This window comes from Camelus ferus, chromosome 3 (genome assembly GCF_009834535.1).
Source record: "Camelus ferus isolate YT-003-E chromosome 3, BCGSAC_Cfer_1.0, whole genome shotgun sequence".
NCBI classification, from domain to species: Eukaryota; Metazoa; Chordata; class Mammalia; order Artiodactyla; family Camelidae; genus Camelus; species Camelus ferus.
Window position 1 is genome coordinate 113,381,722 of NC_045698.1, and position 20,416 is coordinate 113,402,137.

Sequence of the window (20,416 nt, forward strand, 5' to 3'; positions counted from 1 at the left end):
GGAACTCCTTGAAATTGTGTATTTTGTGCATTTGGGAGTCTGAGCATTTTGATGGGAGAAGATTAAAACCTTAGATAGGTGTGTGATATCCTACCACCTCCAAAAATACATATATATAAAATATAAAGAAGTTAGGGACCTACCTCTAGGATAAAGAGCTTAAGTGTAGATCACCCTGAGTGGCTTCCCCACCCCTGAGTATCAGGTTAGAGTAATTATCAAGGGCAGGAAGCAGGAAGCTCTGGATGCAGGATCCTAGATGAGAGTGAAAGAAGGCATCAGGCATTACTTTTCAGTCTCCAGCAGTCACTGCGCATTGCTCTCCCACATGTCTATTAGACATACAACCCCAGGAATAGACTGACTCTCTCTGAACCATGGTTTTCTCAGCTGTCAATGGAGAATGGTATACTTCTCTCAGAGGTTGTTGTGAAGAGTAGAAGAAAATGAGTAAATGGTTGGCTATCAGTGGGAACTCAATAAATGTTCCATCCCAGCACTCGTAACTCGAGTGCCAAAATTGACCACTTGGAAGACAGCTCCATATATAACAATCAATGCACCCCAACCTCAAATGTAAATTGGTTTAGTCACTATGGGAAACAGTATGAATGTTCCTCAAAGAAAATAGAACTACCATATGACCCAGCGATCCCACTTCTGGGTATATATCAAAAGCAAATGAAAATAGGATTTTGAAGAGATACCTGCACTCCCACGTTCACTGCAGCATCATTTACAATAGCCAAGACATGGAAACAACTTAAATGTCGATCAGCTGATGGATGGATAAAGAAGTTGTGGTGCATATATACAATGGAATTTTATTCAGTCAAGAGAAAGAAAGCCTGCCATTTGCAACAACATGGATGAGACTTGAGGGCATTATGCTAAGTGAAATAAGTTAGAGAAAGACAACTACTATATGCTATCACTTAAATGTAAAATCTTAAAAAAAAAAAAGAAAAAGAAAGAAAAAGAAGAAAACCTCATAGAAAAAGAATTAAGTGGTTGTCTCCGGTGGGGGGAGGGGTTGGGATGGGGAGATGGTGGTCAAAGAACACAGACTTCCAATTATAAGATGAACAAGTTCTGGGGATCTAATGTACAGCTTGGTGATTGTAGTTAATCACACTGTATCCTTGAAAGTTGCTAAGAGAGTAGATCTTAAATGTTCTCACCACAAAAAAAGAAATGGTAATTATGTGATGGGATGGAGGTATTAGCTAACACTATGTTGGTAATCATTTTGCAATACCTAATCAATATGTTGTATGCCTTAAACTTACACGATGTTATATGTCAGTTATATCTCAATAAAGCTATAGTGGGTAGGAATTCACCCTCAACCTTGCTTCTGGAGGAAAAGTGTGACGGGGTATCTACATGCTCAACTTTGGATAGACCTGCAATTGGGTTCAATTTCCAAATTCTCTCCTTGATGGCTGTGTGGACTTAAGCAAAGAGTTAAACTCTGCTGTACCTTGGTGTCCCATCCACAATACAAAAATGATTATGAGAACAGTCCTTCTTTCAACGGGCCATGGGAAAATGTGAAAAGTACTTAGCACATCGTCTGTGAATGAGACATAACGAGTATTGGGTAAATGTTAACTAGCATAACGCTCTCCTGCTGCATTCTCAGCCATACCTTTTCTCCTAAGTACCTGGGGAAGTGTGTCCCTATAGCTGAATGTCCAACATGGATATCAGACAGAAAGGAGTGGGGGGATTAACAAATAAGCCAGATTCCCCAAGTCACTTCCCATATGCTTGGAGGTTTCTTATCCCACTGCCACCCCCACTCCCACCCCCAGATAACCCAGTTTGTTCCTGATTTCTTTCAGATCTTAAAACATCACCTCAGTGACATCCCAAGCACCCATATAAAATTTCAAATGCCTCCCCACACCGTTCCATTTCCCTGTCCTTGCTTTATTGTCTCTGTTACACCTGTCAGCACAGGACACACCTCAGAATTTGCCTACTTATTTGTCAGTCCCCTCCCACTAGAATGTAAGCTCCCAGAGGCCAAGAGTCTTTGTCTACCTGGTTCAACTGCTATATCCACAGGCGCTTAGAACAGAACCCCAGGCAGACGGTGGGTATCCAGTTAATCTGTTGAATGAATGAGTGTCGGAGTGAGTGAGTGAGTGAGTGAGTGAGTGAATGAGTGACCAGAAGTCTCTGAGTTTTATTATGAGGCCAGAGGGGTTTCACGAGGAGGTAAGAGGGCGGTTCTCAGATCTGAGTCACGTCCCTCTCACCTGCCTAACCTTGTAATTCTTCCTCTTTTAGGTGCCACACAAGTTGCACAACCCCGTAAATCTGAGTGCGGACTCCTGGCGCCCCTCATTAAAGGCAAGCACCCCCACCCCACTTTTGAAAATGCAGAGTGAATAGGAAGGCAAAGAATCCCAGCGGGCCACCTCAGGAAAGGGGACAGGGGGATCCCCACGCTCAGGTGGCTCCTCCGCCCTCCACCCCCTCGCCCACCCCGCGCCTTCCCCTGCCGAACCGACTTGCCCTGGGGGCGGCGGGGGCGCGGCCGGCCTGGGGCCCGAGCAGAGTGGCGGCGTCGGGGCTGCGGGCGTGTTCGCTGGACCCGCATTGCCCCCTAGTGCCGCGCGGAGTCAGGGCGCCGGGCTCCCCCGCCTGATGTCACCGCCGTGCAGTCAGCCCAGAGGCGGCTCATTGAAAGCAGACCCTCCTCGGCGCTGGCTGGGCAGAGGCGCCGCTGCCCGCAGACCCGCCGCGGCCCCGGCACAGCCCGGCGCCCCTCGCCCCGCCGCCCGCTCCTCCCCGCCGCTGCCCGCGAGCCCGGCCCGGCGCGCCTGACGTGGACCATTAAACTTGGAGCTGCCGCCTCGTCCCCTCTCTCCTCCTCCTCCTCCCTCTGTACAGGCGAGCGAGCAGTCGGTGCCGGCAGGAGACGTGCTGCCGGGCCGGGCTGGGCTGCCCGGGGAGATGACTCCTCTCCAGGAGGGAGCCTCTGGGAAGAAGACCACGCGGGGAGCAAAGTTTCAGGGCAGCTGAGCCGCCTTCTCCGCAGCCCTTCCGAGCCCTGTCACCTCCCTGGCTATGGAGGGCGGACTCTAAAATGAATCCCGATCTGGACACCGGCCACAACACATCAGCACCTGCCCACTGGGGAGAGTTGAAAAATGCCAACTTCACTGGCCCCAACCAGACCTCGAGCAACTCCACACTGCCCCAGCTGGACATCACCAGGGCCATCTCTGTGGGCCTGGTGCTGGGCGCCTTCATCCTCTTTGCCATCGTGGGCAACATCCTAGTCATCTTGTCTGTGGCCTGCAACCGTCACCTGCGGACGCCCACCAACTACTTCATTGTCAACCTGGCCATCGCTGACCTGCTGCTAAGCTTCACCGTGCTGCCCTTCTCCGCGGCCCTGGAGGTGCTGGGCTACTGGGTGCTGGGCCGGATCTTCTGTGACATTTGGGCCGCCGTGGACGTCCTGTGCTGCACAGCCTCCATCCTGAGCCTGTGTGCCATCTCCATTGACCGCTACATCGGGGTGCGCTACTCTCTGCAGTACCCCACACTGGTCACCAGAAGGAAGGCCATCTTGGCGCTCCTCAGTGTCTGGGTCTTGTCCACAGTCATCTCCATTGGGCCTCTTCTTGGGTGGAAGGAGCCGGCGCCCAACGATGACAAGGAATGTGGGGTCACTGAAGAACCCTTCTACGCGCTCTTCTCTTCCCTGGGCTCCTTCTACATCCCTCTGGCGGTCATTCTGGTCATGTACTGCCGTGTCTACATTGTCGCCAAGAGGACCACCAAGAACCTGGAGGCTGGAGTCATGAAGGAGATGTCCAACTCCAAGGAGCTGACCTTGAGGATCCACTCAAAGAACTTTCACGAGGACACCCTCAGCAGTACCAAGGCCAAGGGCCACAACCCCAGGAGTTCCATAGCTGTCAAACTTTTTAAGTTCTCCCGGGAAAAGAAAGCAGCCAAGACCTTGGGCATTGTGGTCGGCATGTTCATCTTGTGTTGGCTACCCTTCTTCATCGCTCTACCGCTTGGTAAGTCGGGGACTGGCAGAGGGGAGCTGGGCATTTTCAGATCTTGGGTTTACTGATGAGCTTACTATAAAGTTTTTTGTGGGTTGCTTTTTTTTTTTTTTTAATGCAGTCTGTGTGTGTTTGGAGGTTGGAGAATATTGTTTACTCTGCAAAGGCTTTGCAGATTGGGTATCTGGCTAAGAACAAACTAAGGTGTTAGTAGAACGCACTAAGGTACGAGTCACTTGAATAGAACCACAGGAGGAAAATCTGGTATGTGGAATGACTCACTCAACAGCCTCAGTTTAATAATTAAACAGGACACTGGACTTGAGCATCACACCAACATTATTTCAGTAGTAATGACGTGCCGGCTAAGGCAGCGTCACTAATGCAGCATACAAAATAGTTTGTAGTTACCACAGACGCGGCATTTGGGAAGCAGGGAGGCAGCTCGTACACAGAAAGGCAGTTTTCATTCAGCATTTCCAGGGCTCTTGCAGAGACCCACGCCCCTCAGGAGCCTTGCAGAGACTGCGTCCTCCCCCTCTTCCCTTCACCACTTGCTATCACCCCAGTGCACTCTCTTTATTATGACTTAATCAGAGGATTTTACAGCCTCACAGTCCCAACCAGTCTTTGATCTAAAGCTTGAGATTTGAAAGAGAAGGAAGATGGCCAGAGAGTCACACATTCTCAGTTTTCACTCCAAAATCTTCCTAACTCTGGTGATTTATAGAATGCCCAGAATTAAATTATACTTGCCCCTCACCTTCTGCTGTCAGACACCAAATCCTGCTAATCTGAAATTAAGCCCTTACTGTCCTATGAAAATGTGCCCCCCTTCTTCTGTTTGGGGGTCCTACTGAGTGGTTGAAAAGGTTACCTGACTTCTTCTAAGAACAAAGCTGAGGTTTGGTTAGGCGGTAAACCTAGGGGAGGTCCTGTGACAAGCTGTCCACATGGCTCAGGAAACACTTGTCTCTTGTCTGAGGCATGATCTGCTTGGATTTTTTTTTTTTTTTTTGTCCCTGAGGGACACTCTAGAAAATGAATGGAGGGAGGTGATCATGGCAGAGACATGTGCTGTGATATCAAAAGAGGCAATGGCTACTACACGACATGGACCACTGATGCCTGCACTCACCTTAGGGGCTCAGTTAGAACTGAATATAACCAGATCCCTCAAGTAACAAAAATCCGAAAGACACACTGCATCCAAGAGAAATAGATGGAAAGAGGGCAAAGTGATATCAGGGGGTTCTGTTTTAAAATGATTAAAAAAAAAAAAAAAGCTGTTTAACCTACCCTCCATGTTGTCATTTCTAAGGCCAGCTTGCGAGCTAATGTCTTTCAGAAATATTTTCAGTGTGTTAGGTGGAGAGAGATTGAAGCTCTACCCCCAATAGTGATCACATCCCACTGCACAGAAGCTTTCTTTTCTTTCCCAGGGTCTCTGAGTCCTTTTGCAGGCTTGTCGGGTTAAAGTGGATGACAGTTCACACTGCATTGGATCATAAAAAGATCATGGTTGAACATGGAGGTCATTTGGCCACTAATTAGCCATGTGACCTTGGGCAAATGATGGCTTCTCTGTGAGCCTCGGTTTCTTCATCTGCATTATAAGGCTAATTACTCTTTGCTCCATGGGGTTTACGCTAGTGCATAAGAGGACTTAACACAGTGTCTGGTACACAGCAAATGCTCAATGAAAGTTAGCTCTTGGTGCTACAAACCAAACCACAATCACCTCACAGCTTTAACTGTGTTTTCTCCTACTCTATTCTCTTGCCAATCCCATGCCTGTTACTAAAGGCCCAGAGGGAACTAGCTCTTTCTCCTTTCTTACTTCTTGCCCTGATCCTCAGCCTGCAGAGGCTGTGACCAGAGCATTCTCAGGAAGGACAAGGCCCCAGCAGGACGCAGGAATGTATCAGAGGTGCAGGCTTTCATTTTAGGAAGCAAGGGAGACCGCTCCCAACAGGTGAGGAGGCTGCCAGCATGTCGAAATGCAAAGAGCACTGCCCTGAGGGTCAGGAGCAGTAGAGTTTCCATGTGAGCTTTGCCGGCAGTTAGCCCTGTGACCCCAGGTGTGTTGCTGTGCCTTTCGGGGCTTCAGATGTCACTTCCAAAGAATGAGAGGGTTGGACTAGATCAAGGGCTCTCAAACTTTGATAGGGATCAGAATCACTTGTGGAACTCGATAAAAAAAATTCAGCTTCTAAGACCTAACGTACAGAGAATCCAATTTAGCAAATCAGAGGAATCCCAGAAATCGCGTGTCTAACCAACCCGCCAGGCAGTTCTGAAGGGGTGATCCACACCAGGCTTTGGGAAGCACTGGCCAGAGGATCTCTCAGCTCGCTTCAGGCTCCAGCCTTCTGGACACCAGGGTCTTTAAACGCTGCCCAGGTTGGTCCTTCCCTGGCCACGTGGTGGTACAGGATGATGTGGCTTCTCTCTGGGTCTCGCTCTTCAAGTCCACCCTCGGCTTCTTCTCACTTACACTCTTTCCACTTCCCTGCCTTCCTGTCTGTGCCTTTCTGAGACCTTATCTCCCTAACATCTCATGTGCTTGGCTTCCACGCCATAGAAAGTAAGACGTTCTTGCCACTCTGATGCTATCAGAGCTTGTTTCTCTTCTCCCTGCCGTAAAAACTTTGTGACCAACCATGCTGTTATCTCCCGGAGATCTCCAGTGTACCGTCCCTGAGCCGACTTGGTGCACATGCTTCTCCCCTGGAAGCCCCACCCTTGGCAGACAAGGAATATGGACTCCAGGCCGTGAGTTTGGGATGGACTTTGAAAGTTACTCAAGAGTTTGAAACAGAAAAGTTGCTTAAGTAACACATTCTTAGAGCATCCAAGCAAAATGGAGATGCGGGCTTGTACTTCCTCTGAGTTCAAATAACACCCAAGTGTAAGTGGCGGGATGCAGAACAGTAACGCCTTTGGAATCTGAAGCTGTTTCCAAATTCTAAATTTTCCATGAAAGGCTTTTCACTCAGAAGGGGAGAAAGCAGATCTGGGGGAAGACAGCGGTTGGCAAACAGAGAAGCCCAAGTAGGAGTAACTTCCAGTTGGTGATAGACGGGCAGGTGCCTGGATGGCATGCGATTCTATCCCTGTGTTTGTGTTCTCCGTGGGAGAGAAGGGTTGGGATCAGGAGGGAAAATAGCCTTGCCCTCTACAGGCTCCTGGTCAGGGGCCCCATTTGTTTTCCTTCCTCCCTTATTTTTATTTTTGGGAGCGACGCTGGGCTGCCTACAGAGCCAGGCCTCTCATCTCCTGCAGGGCCTCCCCACCTGAAGCACCCTGCCTATCTCTTCCTCACCCTTTCCCCGTGGCCTCAGCCCACGTTGGGCCAGGGACCAGCTCTCACTTACTCAGGAGCAGGGACGGATCCACCAAACAAGGACCTCTTTATTCAGCTCGTGGAATCAGGCCACGGAGGGACAGGAAATAACTGGAATATAATATAGCAGCATTTCCACCCAACGGGCCATGTGCAGGGTGTCCAAGCAATCTTCAGCTGCCTGGCATTATACAGAAGGCCAACTCCCACCCGCCTGGGGAAGGCCTGGGCAGGGTCTTGAGAAGTGGCTGGGCTGTTGAGGGATGTGTGTTTCATCAGAAGGACAGATGGGGGTAGGGGTGTGGGTAGCAGGAAGTGTTGGGCAGCCAACTGGTAGCTGGGTTTAGTGTGTTGTTTAGAAAACACTGGAACCTCGCCTCGCTCCAGATCTTTCTTCCACCTTTTAAAATGCTGAAAGGCACCAGGAAGCCATTATTGAACTAACTGCTTTCCCCTGCAAATAAATGAAGGTCAATTTCAAAGACACAGTTGTGCTCTCTATAGTACTGGTACCAAATAGGAATCCCTCTCTCTGCTGATGAGTTTCTCTGGTCCTCTCACTCAAATGCAGGCTGATGAATTTCCACACAAGAGCGCAAGGGAGGGCGAGGGTCTCAGAGATGACTCAGGACAGAGCTACCCCCATGAACACCCACACACTAATCCTCCGGTTCTGAGGTTTCAAAACACAGGGATTTGAGTTGCTCACAAGGAAAGCAATTGGTTTACTCAATTTTACACATAGAAGAAATTTTACACATAGGGAATCCTTCCCAGAAGATGAAAATCCTACTGAAGGAAGATACATTTCGCCTTTATGAAATCATTAATGAAGACTTCCTAAAGCACCTACTGTGTGCTAGGCATCGTACTAACCATTGTTGAGCCAAAGCAAACGTGGCCCCTGCCTGCAGGAGGCTTGCAGCCTAGTAAGATTATATTATCACCGAGCACATACTATGTGGCAGACATTCCACTAGGCTCTCTGCAGACATTATCTCACTAATCCTCACAGCTACCCTGACAGCAGAGAGTAATTGTACCCTCTTGACAGATGAATATCCCCAAGCTCAAAGAGGTTCGACTTCTTGCCCAAGGTCACACAGCAAGTAAATAATAGAGACAAGAATTGAATCCAGATCTATCAAAACAGGCACTTACCCGATCCACTGCACAAAGGAGATGTCTGACCTTTTTGCTTTCTGGTCCCAACCTGCTCTCAAAGCAAATGTTCTCTAGGAACCCCAGAAACACCTTGTGAAAAGCTGATTATTCTACTTCTGTTACAAAACTCTGTTTTTCTTCCATTCCCCACCCCTGAAGAGTCACTCGTAAAATGTCAGGGAAGGTCGTTCAAATTCCAGCTCCTCCTGCACCGTGTACAATATGGGTCTCTCGAGGTTGCACATTTAGTCACCCCAACCGGAAAGAAAGGGTGAGACCTTGCCCTTCATCTAGGGACCTGGCTCCGCTATTTTAATCATCCATTCATTCATGCAATCATTCATTCACTGAATAAGTATGTGTTTATCGGAAGCCTGCTAGGGCCAGGCATGGTGCTGGAGACATAGTGGTGAGCAAAGCAGCTGTGTTCCATGTTCTTATTTAGTTCCAGTGGGGAACACAGGTAATTTGAAAAACACACGCATGCAAATAAACATGAATGCCGGTTGTGATGAGTGACTTGAAGAAAAGGGGTGAGCTGCAATTTAGAAGCATATGCCAGGGATCAGTATATCACAGGGTCCCTGCGCGGTGTTTAGGCAGAACTCTGAGCAGTTTGGAGGAGTTACTTCAGTGGAGGGGGCAGATAGAAGAGGAGGGCTCCAGGTGGAAGGAGCAGCACACCTGAATGTCCTGAGGCGGCAGCGGATGGGGAACAGCGGGGAGGCAGGTGCAAGTCAAGGCTGGAGGTGTGGGCAGAGGCCAGACCATGCAGGGACTTTTAGGCCACATTAAGGAGTTTAGATTTTATCTTAAATTGCACTGGCCACTACTGAAGGGTTTGAAGCAGACAAGGGATACAATCTGAATTATGTGTTTAAAAGACAACTCAGGCCACTGTATGGAGCACAGACCAAAGCTGGGGCAGTTAAGAGGACACGGTGCCAGTGAGAACTGGCGGTAATTTAGATCAGACTAGTAGCCGTGGAGGTGGGGAGAAGCAGACAGATTCAAGGCCCTGGGGATGTGTCGGTTATGATAGAGGGGGGCTAGTGGGAGAAAGGTGTATGTGGAATACCCCTGAGGTACCGGGTGATGGAAGTATCATTTACTGAGATGCCAGTGAGACACAACCAGGAGATTCCTCAGACCGCATTCATCAGGGCTCACAGGACACCATGCTTGGAATGACAGGCACTCTTAGAAGCTGAGTAGTCAAAATGTCCCAACCCAGAAGCCAGGAGCCACGACCATCTGCAAACCCAGGTGCTCATTAGAAACATCTGGCAGGGCACAGTTTTCAAAAGCATGGATTCTTGGGCTCCTGTGCACATTTACTGTATCAAAGTCTCTCGTGATGAGGCCATGAATCTCAGTTTTTAACAAGTTCCCCCCTGGTTATGCCACCAGCACAGCACCAGTTCTCCCCATGCCTGGGAACCCCTGGAACAAACACCCCGAGGAGAACCAAGAAAGGTTGGTTAAGCCTCCCCAGTCCCACCCAGTGCCCCAGGTCAGTCCACATGGAGGAAGGCAGAAGGTTGTTAGGAGGGAAAGTAAATGCTTCCACCTAGAGCCTCCCTGGAAAAGGAGAGAATGAGCACTGTGGAAGCAGCTCTTCAACGTAGCAAGTACACTGCTCAACACTGAACGTTCTGTACCGCTCGTACTCCCCACCGCCCCTCTGCAGAGCAAGCATCCTCCCCTCACCTTGTGTCTAGAGTTCAGAGAGGTTCAGTAAGTTGTCCAAGGTCACACAGCTGGTAGATGGTAAAGTCTGTAAGACTCCACATTTGGCACTCAATAAACATTTGTTCTATTATTCTTGTTGTTACCACAGTGCCTCCAGACATTCGTCTGAGGTCTGGTTCCTATGGGTAATAAAATTTTTACTGGCTCATGACAAAATGAGCAAAACGTTAGGAAAATTCTGTGTTTTTCCAAATATATTCAATATAACTGACTGTTCTTTTATCCTAAAGACCATGTCCTGACTATTTTGGGAAACTGAAATAACATTTCTTTAATGGAATGATGGTAAATAAGTGGTGGTGATAGTCATTGCATGTGTGTGTGCGCGCGCAATGTTCTACTTGGCAAAGTAAAAAGTTGGTAACCCTATGTCCGTCCCCACCAAAAATTTTTTGAGACTTTACTATGAGTCTCTTAGTCTTGGAATCATGACACCATGATGGTTAGACACGATAAATATTTGTGGGAGAAAGCAGGAAGGCAGGGGGAGGAGGAGAGGTGATAGATAAATGAATTTGCCTCAGCTCTGCCATGAGATTCCAAGGCCCGAGGCAGAGGGGCGGGGAGGGGAAAGCGTGATGTGTGAAGGGTCATGCTTGTCAGATGTGACAGAACAGGGGGCCGTTTGTGGATGCCCTTAGTCCTCCTGGGGCAAAACAGACCACAGAAATGGCCGGTGAGTTTGTGTGTAGCTCCGTGTCATCACAGATAGGCCCATTAAGATCTGCAATGCAGGAGATGCCTTTACCCGAGTATGTGTGTGGCTCGTAAAAATAACGGATGGCTGCCAGACCCCACTGGAAAATTGCCTTCTCCCATTTCTGCAGACAGATTCCGCAGTCTCCGTGCTCCTTAACTACACCTGACAATAATACTCACAGCTGCCATTTATTAGGTCTTGCCGTGTGCCACGCTTACACCGGGCTAGGGGTGCTTTCTTTGCCTTCTCTCATTTTCCCCCTCTCCTGAGGCTCCCAAAGTGGATGCTATTGTCCCCATTTTACAGATGAGGAAACTGAAGTTCAGACAGACTGAGGGATTTGCCTCAGTCCACCCAGCTGATGAGTGAAGGAATCTGGATTCACATCTAGACAATGAGATAAGGCTAAAGAGTTCATTACCCGGGGTGCCCTAGGTGTAGGGCTGTGAGTCCTGACTTATGGAAGCCCAAAGAGGACCCGGGGAAATCAGAGTCTTCTCTGAGAAGGCGCAAAGGAAGGGCAAGTGGCTGCTTATAACTCAGTAACCAAGAGGCACCGGATCCCAGTGAGGACATAAAGAATTTAAAAATAACTGGGTCTTTTCCCTAGCAAGCTAAGTCAAAATTTCTTTTTTATTATGGCTACTTTAGACTATTTTCAGCTTCACAACTTATTCTTGGTAATGCCATATACCTTTTTAAGGTTTTTACTGAATTTGGGCTGTGGGGTTAAACACATAAAATTTAGAAGTCTTTTCCCCAGCTTAACTTCTGGCTGCATACATTTCAGAACTCGATTCACCTCCACACCACATACGTGTGGTCTCGGCACCCTAGGGCTCTCCTATCTTGGATCAGCCTCTGGCCCTACCTTTCAATGTCACAAGGCTGGTCTTGTGGACAAGAGAGAGTATTTCTAGAAGCTGTTTTCCCACTTTGCAGTAACTCTTGCTTGTAATAATCTAGCTACACAGGAAAACTGCACACTCTATGTGTATGTTCACCAGAACCCGGATGAAATGTATCTTAACCCATCTCTTGGCTAATTCCCAAAAGTGCCCATGACCCCTCTGCAAACATCCCCATGAATGGAAATACAACACAGGGAAGTTGGAGTGGAAATAGTCATCCTAACCAGTGGCAGGTAATAGGTCTCACCTGTGAAAACTTTACAAAATCATACCACCAGGAAACATGCTGGGGTCCCTCCCTCCAGGGCCTTGGAGGGTCCCAGGAACAAAGGAGCCCTGAGGCTACGTAAGTGCCCGTGGTCCATCCCAAACACTGCAGGGCTGGCTCTCCAGCAACCTCGTGACTGATGGACTTATGTGTGAACGCCTTGTAAGCAGTGACCTCATCTTTCCTCTTTGCCTAACACGGGTGCTGAAGCTTCCTCTATCTCAAATCATTTGTCATTTCCGCGGATGCTCCTTGTATTTTTCCTTCCCCTGTGTGTTTGCTCATATTGTTCCCTCTGGCAGGAATGCTCTTCCCGTGCCCTCTGAATGTCCAAGTCCAAGACCGCCGTAGACTCCCGGTGGAAGTCTTTCCTGGTCCCCACCCCTTTCCCTGGCAGTGATCACTGCCTTTACACCTTGTGTATGGCGCAGGTCACATCTGTTCACGGGGTTTAGGACTGATACACATGTCTTCAGCAGTGTTCCCGGGCTGCAGATCTCTGGAGGAAAGGGCCCGGGTTTGACTCATCTTCTTGTCCTCCCTGCCCAGACATGTGTACCTACGAGACCCCCAATAAAAATGGCAGCTGCAGCTACGATTTGTACAGTACGTTCCAGACTTCATCTACCATTTGCACCTGCCAGTAGCCCGTCAGATAGGTATTGGTGTTTCATAACTGAGGAAACGGGCTAAAAGGTGAAGTGACTTGTCCCATTCCTCGAAAATACCGCAAGCACATTGAAAGGAGACCATCGTTACGGCTTCTGTGAAAACCAAAATGCCGTTAGGGACCTGGTCCTGAGGCCAGTGAAGAAAGATTAGATGGGTGAAGGCACAAAGTACTAGCTTGAAAATTGGACGGCGTCTTCGTTCTTTATAAAAGGTTGCCATTCCACCCGCCCCTGGGGGAGACCTGTCCATGGCCAGTCGGTCCCCACTTCCCGCTCACCTTCCCAGCTCTTGTCACCTCCCTCTCACCTCTGGGAAGGATATGGTCAAAGTTGGTCCCCACGTAAGTACAAGAGGAGGAAACAATTCCTGTAACTTGACAACAGGGACAGATTAGGACTTTAGAGAGACCCGAGGTGTTGGGACGTGAATGCTGCTCCCACCTCCAAATGTAATTCTAAATTCACCCTGACGCGCATAGCCCTAAAATAAATGGAAGGAAGGCCAGCATTCTGACTTTTCCCATGAAGTCTACTTTGATTTCTTTAACACCAAAGCATTTCCCAAAAAAGTGGAGGTACCCAGCTCTGCTGACGCTCCAAAGACTGGCCGAGTCTGTCTGTGGGTGATGTAGTGACCAGACATCCCAGTCTGCCTGAGCCCAGATCCAGTTATGTCTGTCACCTCTTCTTCTCAAAAGTGTCTCAATTTGAATGATAGCAGTGCCTTGATATTTTAACTCCCAGAGTAAGAGTGTTTACAGTGGAACATCCAGCAGTGCCTTGGTTTCACTGAGGAGCCAGAGAAGGGGAGAGGGAGGGAGTCTGGCTCCCACAGCCTCAAAAGTCCAAAGAAAGATTAATGATGAATGAAGTGAACATTAATTTAAGAGGAAAGACAACTTTGCATGTGCGTTTTTTTGTGTTTTTCACATTTACAGGAGTTAATGTAAAAGTTGGTTGGAAATGTTCATGTCTTCATTCAGTTATTTCACCCGAGTTGCACAAGTGAGTGACTGAGCTGGGATCTGAATCCATGGCTAGCTGACCCTAAAAAATTAGTGAGTGAGTGAATGAAAGAGGGTGTCCATTTCAGCACAAGACAGTCAGCGTGATCTGAATGATTCTCCAGAATGAAGAGAAGCCGGAAAGAAGGATGGGCAGAAATAAGATTTGGGAAAGGAGAAGAAAAATGAGCTGTGTCTCAGGGACTTGTCCGGGGGGAATGACTCTAGGGCAGGGACATCTTCACCCACCCATCACCCTGCTCCTGGCATGACAGAACATAGGCCAGCCCAGGGCACCGTCCCCACTGGCAGGACTCTGTCAGCAGCACACTTGTGACCACAGCCAGGGGCAGCACATGTGAGCCCCCTTTGAACACTCAAGTGTCCCTCTCTGGTGTGAGCACACAAAGTGCTCCATCAAAGTCACACCAGTCAACAGCTCAGGCCGAAATGTTCAGAAACAGAACGTCCAAACACATGGGCCATTCCTCACAGAGCTCCAGTGAACTTTTTCCAGGGGTTTCTGCCCACAGCGTCTTGCTCCCCTGGAGCTGGGATGCATTTGGGGTTTGGCTTTGCACACTTTTTAAAATTCGTCTTTTAAGATAGTTTCCTGCCAAGCTAATGTGCATCGCTTAGAGGCTGAGCTCAGCACCCTGGCCGTGCCCCAGAAGGAGGTTAAAATAGGACCAAGGGCAAGCCAGGATCACTGTCATTCGCAGGCATGGGCCCCAGGGCTCACACCACCTGCACAGGGCCAGGCAGAGATCCAGGGAGGCAGCTGGTGGGGGTGGAGGGGATGCCACGAACTGGAACCAAAAAAAAAAAAAAAAATTACATCTTTGATTTATATATTCAGGCCATGAGTCGCTCCCTGGCATCAAGAGAAAGTGTAGGGGCCCCTCCCTGCTTCCAGATCCACCCTCACAGTGTCATTTGTGACTCTGTGTCCCCAACCCTTCAGAATTTATCTTAAAACAAGGGTTCTTGGACTTTTTTGTTGCCTGAGCCCCTTTGGCAATCTGGTGAAGCACCTTCTCACAAAAGATATATAAAATAAGAGACATGGGACTTCAAAGAAAATCAATTATACTGAAATAGTTATTACAATGTTGAAAAACAAATTTATTGTAGAGGAAAACAATGTTCTTCTTTATTGACATTAAATAAACAAAATCTAGCATCAAGTCAAATAAATAACTACTATAATTTTAAGTAGTGACAAGTGGAAATATTTCAAAATATCTGCAACGAATGTAGTGTAATATCATAAATCTGATTTCTGTGGCTGACAGAGCCTGCTAATTCTTCCATGGCTTGTTGCCTTCATTCCTGCTGAAAAAAAATGCTAACTTTCAGCCACAGTTTAATTTAAAGAAAAAAAAAAAAGGTAATTTTTTCCCGTCTAAGTTCAGGGACCCTCTAACCTCAGAATAAGAACCCTGACTTAGGACATTATAGAGATAGGTGTCCTTTAAGACATGAGGTTTTCTATAGTTTTTTCTTTCAAACTGTATTCTCTTAGGACCACAGAGAATTTGGACTGTGCCATCAGGCTTTGTAACTGTTTTGCATAATTACTTGTAGCAAATTTTTAAATCTAGTTTATTTAAAAATAATGCATAGACTTTTATTTAAATCAGAAGGAAGGAAAAAAAAAGGAAATATTCTTCTGCCCACATCAGACCCCAGGTCCACCTCTATCCAGCACTTTGTCTTTTTCCCCAGAAGCATAGTAAACCAGCTTGCGTATGGTTCCAGAAATATTCTGTTAATTTGTAAGCATCCATATATATATTTGTGTATGTGTATATATTTGAGTGTGTATGTATGTGTTTCCTCCTTGTTTATTTTTACAAATAGTATCATTTTATAAACACCATGGTGGAGGTTACATTTTACCCTCAACAGCAAATCTTGGACATAGTTCTCTGTCAGAATGTATAGAGTTACTCCTTTCCTTTTCGTGGCTGTTTAGCAGTCCATTAATGGAGTATCCTATTTTATTTACCAGTTTCCCAGTCAATTGACCTTTAGGTTATTTTGGGTTTTTCTTTTTTTAACTACAACAAACAATGTTGCAGTGAGTACTCCTGTGTATGAGTCTGTACCCACATATTCAGGACAGATTCCTGGAAATGGAGTCACTGGGGCAAGAAATACTTGGTACTTAGGTTTAACCTGATTATGTTCAATTGTACTAAATAAGAAATTTTAAATATATCAAAATGTGAAGTGTTGTTCAAACAAATAGGTTAGATCTGTGTCTACTAATCTCCCATGTAAGAGGGTTGTTGATGTTATTTGAGTGAAAGAGGTAAGTCATAGAGGAATATGTAATCTTGGGGGTTTTTTTAACATTTTTTATTGATTTATAATCATTTTACAATGTTGTGTCAAATTCCAATGTAGAGCACAATCTTTCAGTTATACATGAACATGTATATATTCATTGTCACATTTTTTTCTCTGTGGACTACCACAAGATCTTGTATATATTTTCCTGTGCTACACGGTATAATCCTGTCTATCTATTCTACAATTTTAAAATCCCAGTCTATCTCTTCCCACCCCCCCGCCCCTTTGGCAACCACAAGTTTATATTCTATGTCTGTGAGTCTATTTCTGTTTTGTATTTATGCTTTGTTTGTTTGTTTGTTTGTTTTGTAATCTTGCTTTTAAAGCTGTTAACTTAGTTACCTTCGGGGGTAGAATGAATTGAGGAGTACTAGCTTTATAATATACCTCTGTATTATTTCATATTTCACATTATTACACATGTATGTGTATACAAATTGGATCACAGTGCTTTTACCATGTATCTTTTCAAATTAGAGTTTTCTCCGGATATATGCCCAGAAGTGGGATTGCTGGATCATATGGAAGCTCTATTTTTAGTTTTTTAAGGAATCTCCGTACTGTTTTCCGTAGTGGCTGCACCAAACGACATTCCCACTAACAGATTTCTCTACCTCGTCTCCAGCATTTATCGTTTGTGGACTTTTTAATGATGGCCATTCTGGCCAGTGTGAGGTGATACCTCTTTGTAGTTTTGATTTGCGTTTCTGATAATTAGCAATAGTGAGCATCTTTTCATGTGCCTGTTGACCATCTGTATGTCTTCTTCAGAGAAATATCTGTTTAGGTGTTCTGCCCATTTTTTGACTAGTTTGTTTTTTGTTATTGAGTTGTATGAGCTGTTTGTATATTCTGGAAATTAAGGCCTCGTCAGTCACATTGTTTGCAAATATTTTCTCCCAGACCGTAGGTTTTCTTTTCATTTTATTTATGGTTTCTTTTGCTGGTCAAAAGCTTATAGGTTTGATTAGGTCCATTTGTTTAATTTTGCTTTTATTTCTATTGCCTTGGGAAGGTAATAGACCTGGGAAAACATTGCTACGATTTATATCAGAGGATATACTGCCTGTGTTCTCTTCCAGGAGATTTATGGTGTTCTGTCTTATGTTTAAGTCGCAAAGACATTCTGAGTTTATTTTTGTGTGTGGTGTGAGAGAGTGTTCTAACTTCATTGATTTACACGTGGCTGTCCAGCTTTCCCAACACCACTTGTTGAAGAGACTGTCTTTTCTCCATTATATATTCTTGCCTCTTTCATCAAAGATTAATGACCACGGGTGTGTGAGTTTATTTCTGGGCTCTCTATTGTGTTCTCTTGAACCATATGTCTGTACTTTTGTGCCAATATGATGCTGTTTTGATTACTGTAGCTTTGTAGTATTGTCTGAAGTCTGGGAGGTTACACCTGTCGCGTCATTCTTTTTCCTAAGTATTGCTTTGGCAATTCTGTGTCTTTTGTGATACTGTATTAATTTTAGGATTATTTGTTCTAGTTCTGTGAAAAATGTCCTAGGTAATTTGATAGGGATTGCATTAAATCTGTAGATTGCTCTGGGTAATATGGCCATTATATGTTCTTTTTAGTAGAAATGACATTATATAAACACTATTCTGCACCTTGCTTTTTTCACTGAATAATTCATCTTAGAGATGTTTCCATTTCAATATAAATGGAGCAACCTCATTCTTTTTAATAGCTACATAGTATTTCTCTTTTTTCCAGACTACTGTAGAAAGACATTTAAGTTGTTTCAAATCTTTTGTTATCACAAACAATACTGTAGTGAATATTCTTATACATACTTAACTATTTTGTGTATTATAAGATTAAAATGTTGGAAGTAGGCTATTCTGAGTAAATTTTTTCTAATTGTTATAGATATTACCAAATTTTCCTCCATCGAGATTATATCAATTTGTATTTCTTAAATTGACATTTCAGAGTGATCACTAATTCCTCAACAGTTACTGAACTTTTTGATCTTTGCAACTTAACAGGTGAAATTTTTGTGAATGAAGTTAAGTGCTTTTTTGTATATTTGATAATCCATCCCCTCTTGATGTACAACTGTTTTGAATTTTTAGCTGTGACAAATATTCTTATATATACATTTTTCCTTTAATATCTTTTTGTACACCTGCCCTTAGGATTTCCTTAGGATAAAATCCACTTTGAATGGTTAGGATCGAAAGGTAGACTCAAGTGAAAGACCTCAGACACATATTATCAAATTACCCTCTGGGTAGCAATTTGCACTCCTGCTAAGTGTGTTTCAGCATAGCTAAAGAAACCGCTTTCTATGCTGATAGCTCCTCACTGCCTGGGGAAGTTTCAGACATCTTCGTGACAAGTCAGCTTCCCCTCAGAGGTGATAAGATGGCTTGAAAGCTTCACATCCTTCCAATGAATTTGGTGTCAGCTTCCCAGAGTTCAGGGCTAGCACGCTGCCCCCTTGGAATGCAACACCCCATCCATCAGGGGATCCAGAGCAGGCAGCGGCCTTGGAATGTGTGTATTTTATCTAGGATCTGAGAACAAAAAGCAGTCACCCACAGTGTGTAAACGGATTTGATCTTTCACACAGCTGCCAGGCCCACCGTAATGCACGTCAGTGGTTCGAGGCTCTGGGGCTGATGTACCGATTTAAAACCATAGCAAAATAGAACACTCCCCCGCCCCCAGGAAAACAATCAAGTTTGAAGCACTCAAGGATGAGTTAATAAGGAAGGATTCCTCTGGGCATCCAAGCTTGCCCTACCCAACTGTGGGGGCCTGTGCCAATCCAGGGAACACAGTGGACAGTCTATATTTAGACAAGGGCATGGAATATGCACCACATTTCAGTTGCAAAATTCTAATTGGCTCTGGAAGATGCCAGCCTCACGAATTGAAAATTGAGTTGAGCACTGCTTTAAGAAACAAGAAGGTGGGCTGTTGAGCAGATTTTGTTGGGGAAGGAGGCTTTTTTGAGAGGCAGTCAACGGGCTCTGGTTGGTTGATCAGGGTCGTAATTTAATCCTGACCTTGAACTGCTGGTCTGGGTGGAGAGGCAGGGTTATTTTCAGACCGCACTAAATCTAGAGGTGTTGGAACCAGCATCTAGGAACGGACAGGGAAGGGGTGAACTTCGACCCACTGCCACAGGGGTGGGAGATCCAGGAGATGCTAAGCCAGGAACTGAAATCAGCCAGGGGCTCTCAGAACCTCAGGAAAGCCTTTCCTGCCACCTGTCATCCCACCCACCTCATCCAGTGAAGACAACTGGCCCCTTCCGTTCCCCGCGACATCCTTGTTAGCCCATCATGAGTTCTGTTTGGCTGGCAGCTTAGAGAACTAGAAAGAACGGGGACATTGAAGTCAGACAAATCCAGGTCTGAAGTCCTGGCTCTGCAGCTCATCTCCCTAACCCTCAGTGAATACATCTGTAAAACAAGACTGAAACCATCTGCTCATAGGATTGGAGTGAGGAATAAATAGGGAAATGGATGAGAAGGGCTCAGCTGGGTGCCAGATACTAGTAAATATTTCATAAACACCAGCTATTAATATATGTGAAGCCTCTAATATATTACCCACTTTGGAGGAGATATTTAATAAGTATCTGCTGATAAATTGTGATTGTGACTAATTCCACGATTGGGCTATGTCTTTGGGGGAAATAAAAATGGGGTCAATTCCTTCTCATTGAAAGGTTGGGGGATCAAAAATAATTTGATACACAGGACTTCTCCACTCAGATTTAACAAATGTTAGCATGTTCCTGGCTTTGCTGCGAATCGTCTTTCTTCTCTTAAGAAATAAAATACTGCAAATACATGTAAAAGCCCCTACTCCTCATCCCATTCACCTCTCTTCTCAGAGGCAATCACCAGGATGCATATGATTAAGTAGGGTCTCTTCCCTACATCTTCTTAAATGTGCCCTTTTTTTTATTGAACTATAGTTGATTTACAACGTTGTGTTAGTTTCTGGTGTACAGCAAAGCGATTCAGTTATATATATATAAAAGTATGTATACATATATTATGTTTCAGATTCTTTTCCATTGTAGGTTATTACAAGGTATTGAATATAGTTCGCTGTGCTACACAGTAGGTCATTGTTGTCTATCTGTTTTTATATATCAATGTGTATCTGTTAATCCCAAGCTCCTAATTTATCTCTCCCCACCTCTTTCCCCTTTGGTAACCGTAAGTTTGTTTCC

The 20,416-nt window shown here is 45.7% G+C and overlaps 1 protein-coding gene across 4 annotated transcripts in view; it reads left to right on the forward strand.

Annotated features, from left to right (window-relative positions):
- ADRA1B (adrenoceptor alpha 1B) overlaps nt 1-20,416 on the forward strand; it is a 389,407-nt gene that overhangs the window by 337,069 nt on the left and 31,922 nt on the right. For all 4 annotated transcript variants that reach the window (XM_032477221.1, XM_032477222.1, XM_032477220.1 and 1 more), the window contains one exon: nt 2,299-4,049. In XM_032477221.1, the coding sequence (XP_032333112.1) occupies nt 3,101-4,049 (949 nt within the window). In that variant the 5' untranslated portion in view covers nt 2,299-3,100. The remainder of the gene's footprint in view (nt 1-2,298; nt 4,050-20,416) is intronic.